Source organism: Ceratotherium simum, chromosome 13, assembly GCF_057802395.1.
Source record: "Ceratotherium simum simum isolate JZ-2026a chromosome 13, ASM5780239v1, whole genome shotgun sequence".
Taxonomy (NCBI): Eukaryota; Metazoa; Chordata; class Mammalia; order Perissodactyla; family Rhinocerotidae; genus Ceratotherium; species Ceratotherium simum.
The window spans coordinates 29,171,868-29,180,186 of record NC_141912.1 but is presented as its reverse complement, the minus strand read 5'-3'; the positions used below and the strand labels follow the sequence as shown (position 1 = coordinate 29,180,186).

General features: G+C 35.6%; 1 protein-coding gene across 1 annotated transcript; it reads left to right on the top strand.

The window, feature by feature from the left end:
• The first annotated feature begins 2,571 nt into the window (after positions 1–2,571).
• Positions 2,572–3,516, top strand: LOC101405829 (olfactory receptor 2B8-like). Its single transcript, XM_004441791.2, has one exon. The coding sequence runs from the start codon at positions 2,572–2,574 to the stop codon at positions 3,514–3,516; it is 945 nt and encodes a 314-aa protein (XP_004441848.2).
• Positions 3,517–8,319: the final 4,803 nt, after the last annotated feature.

Genomic DNA, 8,319 nt, shown 5'->3' with positions numbered 1-8,319 from the left:
GCACCATCATAAAAGAGTTCATGAATTTGCAATACTCTCTCTCCTTTTATACTAGAGAACAGAGTTCACTTCCTCCCCATCATTTCCTAGTTCCCCAAAGTCTACAGACCAGGTCTTAGGTCTTCAATAATTGTGCATTAACTTCATGCATGTATCTACAGGTATATGCATGTCTGCACGCATATGTACAAAACAGAGGTTCACTAACATAAAAATTTAGTGAATTAATTTAAAAAACAAACCTATGAAGAAAGTATCAAAATAATATTGACACTTTTAATAGCATATTTGATAGAAAGTAGATGAATAACCTTAATGGGCTTTGCAAAGTTCATTAGGAGTAGAAGTGAAGGATGTTCTCACTGCTTGGAATTTTAATTGCCCTCTCTTGTGTTATTCCATAACAGATAACAGAGATATCTATTATGGTAACAGAAAGGTATGTGACATGGATCCCTTTACAGCAAAATGCATGTGTACATGCACATGTGTGTGTTTAGAAGGTGTTATACAATTGACCATCTTCCAGTAGAAACAGACACACAAGCCTCTGAGGCTCTTCTCTCTCCAGAGACCTGCCTCCCTCTCTAATATGGTGATGGGAAGTTGCCTGGGAAGGAGAACCGCAGAGATGTGTACTGAGTAAACAAGCTAAACACATCCATCTGAAGAGAGTGTGAGCCAAGAGATTACAGAAGGGAGTGAGTTTACAAGTTATCCACACGTGGTTTCTCCACTGCCTATCCTGGAGTTGTGATTGTGATTGGATTTTCCACCAAATCTACCAACAGCCTCTGAGGCTGGATTGCCCTTCTTCCTACAAGGCAGGCTTTTCTTTGTCATAGGATGGACCAAAAAAGGTAAATTTATTTTAAAAGTGGAGGAAATCCAGAGCTGCTCTCCTTTAGCAGTGGACAGAAGCAGTTTTTCAAATGTGTAACCCAACATTTACTATCTTCTTTGTCATGTCTTTTTCTTTGCAGACTCAAATCCCCTATCTTCATCTTGATTAATAGGAATGTGAAGGAGGGAGAGAGCAGTGTCACTGTGGAGTCTCCTTGGAAAATATCATTTTTGGAACATAAATCCACAAGAAAAGAATTGTGACATTATAGAGTTAAATCAAGCAAAGTAAGACCACTCATCTGTAATATTTCTTCCAGTAGAATCGAATCTTTGATCAGCACAGTTCTTTCTATGTTCACTGCATAGTAGAGAAAATTTATGCAGCTAAAGACAATGTGAATTCGGGTGCATCAGAGCATTCAAGGTTTTTATTTTACCACCAAAACACTTTGCCAGTTAGATAAATGCTAAACAATGTGACCTCCAATATCATTCTCCTTCGTTTGCTATAATTCTGGAAGAAGGATTATCCTTTACACAAAATGCATAACAGTTTCATCTTGGAAAATCTCAAAATGCGATTGATTATTACCGTCTATGCTGAAGAAAATAAACTACTTACTATCTTTAAACTGGAGTATGTAATAATTGCCTGAGACCAGTTCTAATGGCCTAGAGTTCTTAGAAGTAAGCTCTTTATTTTCTACTCAGAATATTTAAGGGAAAATCAGAAATTTTCTTTGGAATTTTTGTTTGTTTCTTTGCTTCTTTTTAAGAAAATGGTTCAGATTTGAATCCCACGGGTAAGCAATCTCCTGCAGTCATTTTGGAGACCCCAGAAATGACCATTCAGAAGTTCAAATTTTCGTAACTACATGTCTTAATCTCTGCATGTTAATAGTTTAAACTACCCTGATAAATTCTACACAATTACTCTATGAAATGTCAATTGATTGTATTATTATATTAAATCATTGTATATTAAATAAAAGCATATTAAAGCATGTGGGCTGTAGGTGCCACCTGGGTAAAGAGCTTGCTTATTGGAGACGGTGAGTTAGATTTTTCTAGAGGGCAATATTTAAAAATAAAATAGACCAATTGTCAAAAAGGAAGATCACAGAAGTTTTGTTAATCCCTATCATCAGTTTAGTAGTTATTTGCTTCCTAGAAAAACAATGAATGTTAATGACAGACATATATAATTTTTCCTGGTTCAAAATTCTACTTACTCTTATTTTTTTCTATATAACCTTCTTTCTCCTACTCTTGCTCACTTGATGTATTTTTCAACTTATCTATTGTGTCCGTTGTCTATCATGTATCTATATATATAGCAATCATCTTTTTTTTAATATCTTTACTTTTTCACAGTATGCACATTGAGGGCCTATGTATTTTATTTTCAGATCGTTTGGTATATACCTCACATCTGTTCTGGTACTGATTCTAATGTCTATTCTGTGTTCATATACTTCCTTTCAATACATTTGCTGTTTTCATGACTCTGTGCATTTGTGTCTCTTCTACATAAGAAGCCAACCTACCATATATCTTACTTTGTACTATTTATCTTTGTTTCTTGTTTCTCTCTATATAATTCTGCTGTCCAAATGTTCAAGTTTTACTCAGTTTCTTATTTTTCCATTGGTTACAATATCTGATTTTCTTCCCATAGGAAAAATATAGGAATGACCAAGAAAGCTGTCTTACAATTAAGAAGCAATGAAAGGGACAAATTTGAGCAATCCAGCAGGTTTTATCCTCCTGGGCTTTTCTGACCAGCCCCAGCTGGAGATGGTTCTCCTTGTGGTCATCTCTATCATATACATTCTAACACTGATGGGGAACACAACGATCATACTGGTCTCATACTTGGACCCCAAACTCCGCACACCCATGTATTTCTTCCTCTCTAACCTCTCCTTCTTGGACCTCTGCTTTACTACTAGTATTGTCCCACAAATGCTTTGGAACCTCAAGGGCCTTGAGAAGACCATTAGCTACACTGGTTGTGTGATCCAGCTATACATTACTTTGGGGCTGGGCTCCACAGAGTGTGTTCTCCTGACAGTTATGGCCTACGACCGCTTCAGTGCTATCTGTCGACCACTCCACTATGGTGTACTCATGCACCCAAAGCTTCTCCAGCAGCTGGCAGCTGTGTCCTGGATCAGTGGTTTTGTGGGGTCCACAGTTCAGACCATCCTTGTTTTCCAGTTGCCTTCCTGCAGCCATCACAGAGTGGATGATTTTACGTGTGAGGAGCCCGCCCTGCTTAAAATTGCCTGTGGGGACACAACCTTCCTGGAAAATGAGCTGTCCATAGCTACTGTCCTCTATGTGGTTATACCTCTGGGGCTCATTTTGGTCTCCTATGGTCATATTATTAGGAGTGTGCTGAGGATAAAATCTGCCTCAGGCAGGAGAAAAGCATTTGGGACTTGTGGGTCCCACCTAATTGTTGTAGTTTTGTTCTTTGGGATGATAATTTCTGTCTACATTCAACCCAAAAGCAAGTACACACAGACTCACAGAAAATTCCTCACCCTCTTCTATACTGTAGTGACCCCTGCACTTAATCCTTTGATCTATACCTTAAGAAACAAAGAGGTTAAGTGGGCTCTAAAAAGGTTGCTGGGAAGAGACTCAAGAAGGGGAGGAAAGTAAAATATACTCATGCAATCCCTTAGAGATTGGGAACTTTAGGCATCATCTAATTATGGATTCTCTTTTCATTTATAAAAAACATATCAAAGTTTCCTAAACAAAAGGAAGTGTGCAATTTCCTTTCAATGACATTCTGAAGTTACCCACTCTAAATCCTTTTTATCTTCCTTTCTGGAAGTCTTATGTCTCCTTTTTTGGCTATTATGTAAAGAGTCTTTTAATAAATAAATGCATATTTGTAGATTCATGCATGTGTATATGTATTATCCTTTCATAAATACTAGAATTATTGCTCTATTGACTAAAGACATTGCTGACAATTATGCCGTCTATATTATCATCACAGAAGTAAATCTTCTACCTAATGGATGAAAAACTCAGATCTTAGCCCCAGTAGTTTGAGTTTGCCTGAGAATGCATCTATTGCTCTCCAGGTCTCAGTTTCATTAGTACTACAGGCAGTCGGTGTTCTGTACATAGTTTACATAAAAGTATGGAATACTACTCAGCCATAAGAAACGATGAAATCCAGCCATTTGTGACAACATGGATGGACATTGAGGGTATTATGCAAAGTGAAACAAGTCAGAAGGAGAAGGTCAAATACCGTATGATTTCCCTCATTAAGTAGTAGATAATAACAACAACAAACAAACACATAGAGACAGAGATTGGATTAGTGGTTAACAGGTGGGAAGTGTGGAGGGAGGAGAGCGAAAGGGATAATTCAGCACGAGTGTGTGGTGATGGGTTGTAGTTGGTATTTGGTTGGTGAACATGATGTAATCTATGCAGAAATACAAGTAAAATGATGTACACCTGAGACTTACACAATGTTATAAACCAATGTTACTGCAATAAACAAAAAATTAAAAAAAAATGTGTGAAGGGGAAACCCACAATTATCCAACAGTTTACCTTTTTTGGGGGATTGTTGATTATTGTTCATTCAGTAGAGGCATCTAGGATTAAGTACATCAAGGGATTTTCTGATGTCTCAAACTCACAGAGGAAACCTCCTAGGGATATGAGCCATGACACCGGATATTTCTCTTTATGCATCACTTGTCAGCATAGAATAGCCCTCGATCTCTTTTGATCAACACTTTAGTTTTATACCTGGAATCTGAGACAAATATGCAAACATAATTTTAAGTTGTCATTAAATTTAAAAATTTAAATTTGACAAAAGTGAGCAGATTTCTTTACAAATAAAAATGTTTGTTTTGTCATTTATGAAGTATTCATTTTTTTTTTTTTGTGAGGAAGATCAGCCTGAGTTAACATCTGCCAATCCTCCTCTTTTTGCTGAGAAAGACTGGCCCTAGTCTAACATCCGTGCCCATCTTCCTCCACTTTATATGGGACGCCGCCACAGCATGGCCTGACAAGCAGTACTTTGGTGCGCGCCCGGGATCCGAACCAGTGAATCCCCGGCAGCCAGAGAGGAGTGTGTGCACTTAACCGCTTGCACCACCAGGCAGGCCCCTCGTTTTTATTGACATTATAATTTTATAGAATTTATACAATTGTTTTTCTGCATATTGAATATAAAGATTTTTATTTGTTCTAGTAACATAGATAACAATTTTGGTATTTTTTTACATTTAAAGACACTGGTCTTGTGTTTCATATATACACAGTAGTTTTTCATTTATCCAATATTATCAAGATGCTTATTGGAATTTAATTTTAGAGTCTGCTTAGACATACCTGCAACATGTCATAGTTTTATAAATACAGTTTTCTAAAGAAATAAATGCTTTTAACAGAGATTAATGCAAAGGATCATTTTAATGAAGTTAAGTATCTCTACCTGAATATAGTAACAAGTTGATTGGGGTGATAAAAAAATTCAACCACATTAAAGAAGAAAAACCGGACCTAAACAGAAAATATTGTAAAGTAACTTAGGTATTGTCTACGTAAACTTTCTATTTCTCTACTTATGAGATAAAATTTGATTGACAATAATAATGATAACTGTGGTCATATGCACTTAAATTTTTCACTGATGGATTAGGGAAACCAAGTGCCTAATGAGCAATATGATTACCCAAATGATTTAAAATGTTACAATTTCAAACAGACAATAAATGACAAAACTAATAAAAATGATATCTTATGCCCACCATAAGATGAAAAATTTTAATATTTTCCATATATTCTTTACATTTTCAGTAAGCATTTTAGTTTTTTAGCTAAGTTATTAAAGTATAGCATACCTAAAGGAAAGCACATAAATCGTACGTGTAGAGCTCATTGAATTTTCACAAAGTGAAAAGACCCTTGTTACCAACACCCACATCAGGAAACAATATTATCAACAAAGCAGAAGGCTTCCCTCTGCATCTTTTCAGGCACTAAGCACGCCTAATAATTAGCTGGGCAAGACCTTTTATTGTTTCTATGCTATTTTAAACTTTTTATTGAGAAATTATTTCCAATTTTCAGAAAAGTCACAAAAATAAGAGAGAGTTCCCATAAAACTGTCACCCAGCTTCCCTAATGTTCTCATTCTACATGCTCATCATAGTAATTATTCAAACCAGGAAATTAACAAGGGTACAGTACTGTGTGGTATGTAAACCACAGACCTAATTAGATTCTCACTAGTGTTTCCACTACTGTGCTTTTTCCAAACCAGGATCCAATTCAAGATCCCAAATTGCATTTAGTTATATCTCTTAATCTCTTCCAGTTTATGACAGTTCATTAGTTTTGCCTGTCTTTTGTGATCTTGGCACTTTTGAAGAGTACTGGTCAGTTGTTTTGTAGAATATCTCTTAATTGAGATCACTTAATATTTTCTCATTCTTAGGTTGAGGTTAACCTTTTTGGGCATATATACCACAGAAGTGATGTTGTGCCCTTTTCAGTTCATCATTCCAGAGGGTATATGATATCAGTACGTTAACCTTGATTAAAGATTCGAAGATGTCTTTAGGGTGTCTCCACCATAACTTTACTATTTTTCCCTTTGTAATTAATAAATAACTTCAAGGAGGTTATGAATATTTTCAAAGTCTCAAAGAAAATATGGGAATATTCTGTTTCTCCTTAAACTGTCAGCCACTGATTTTAGCATCCATCAATGGATTTTGCCTGTGACAATTATTCCCGTGGTGTTTGAGTAATGGTGATTTTGTATTTCTTTCATTTCATCTACAATTATTATTGGAATTCTCCTGTACGAGTTGACTCTTTCCTTTTGTCTTTCCATCTCTTTCTTTCTTCAATTGGTTTTTAATATAAATATGGATTCATGAATATTTATTTTATTTTATGGGTTATAATCCAAGACAATCATTATTTATTTTGTTGCTCAAATTTTTTCACATTTAATCATTTGGGATCCCTTCATGTTGGCTCCTGTGTCCTTTCAACATCTCCCCATCCTTTCTCAAACACTTCCTTACTTTCTGGCACCACAAGATTTTCCAGGCTCAGTTTGTATTTTCCTTGCCTCAGGCCTAGAATCTACCATTTTTTCAAGGAGCACTGGTTCCCTTTATTAGGGAATTGTATTTAGAAACCAAGATTTGGGTACTAAGTGTGCTCTTTGTTACTGGGGCATCATTAGTTTTAGGCTCATTCAGCAGATAGGAAAATATATATGTTTATCATGTAAATATATTTATAAATTTATAAAAACATGTAATGTATAAATACATTATATATATTTAGAAATATATATAATTATTGTACTAACTCACGCATACACACATTTATGCCCATTTCTCTCTTTTTCCTCTCTCCATATAGATATCATATAAATATATATTATATATGGATATGATATAAATATAGATAGATATGATATAAATATATACTTACGGGTAGATAGATATGATATATATGTATGAAACCGTGAGATTATAGCAATACTGCCCACTACAATTCAACATCACAAAGTTCATTGCAGCCTACTCCCATTTCTTTTTTCTGTTGTTGTTTTATTGACGTCACATTGGTTTATAACATTGTGTAAATTTCAGGTGTACATTATTATATTTTAGCTTCTGTATAGAATGCATTGTGTTCACCACCAAAAGTCTAGTTTCCATCTGTCACCATACATATGTGCCCTTTTACCACTTTCACCCACCCCCTACCCCTTCCCCTCTGGTAACCACCCGTCTCTACTCCTTATCTATGTGTTTGTTTGTTTAATCTTCCACATATGAGTGAAATCATATGGTATTTGTTTTTATCTGTCTGATATTTCACTTAGCATAATACCCTCAGGATCCATCCACGTTGTCACAAAGGGCATGATTTTGTCTTTTTTAGGGCTGAGTAGTATTTCATATATACCGCATCTTCTTAACCCACTCATCTTTTGATGGGCACTTGGGTTGCTTCCAAGTCTTGGCTGTTGTGAATAATGATGCGATGAACATAGGGGTGCAGACATCTTTTTGAATTAGTACTTTCATCTTAGTTGGATAAATGCCCAGAAGTGGAATAGCTGGATCATATGGTATTTCTATTTTTAACTTTTTGAGAAATATCCATACTGATTTCCACAGTGGTCAAACAAGTTTACATTCCTACCCAAGTGTGTGAGAGTTCCATGTTCTCCACACCCCCTCCAATACTTGTTATTTCTAGTCTTTTCTAATTATAGCCATTCTGATTGGTGTGAGGTAATAGCTCATTGTAGTTTTGATTTACATTTCCCTAATAATTAGTGATGTTGAACATCTCTTCATGCGCCTGTGGGCCATCCATATATCTTCTTTGGAAAACTGTGTTTATCCTCTGCTGATTTTTTGATCTGGTTGTTCATTTTTTTGTTAT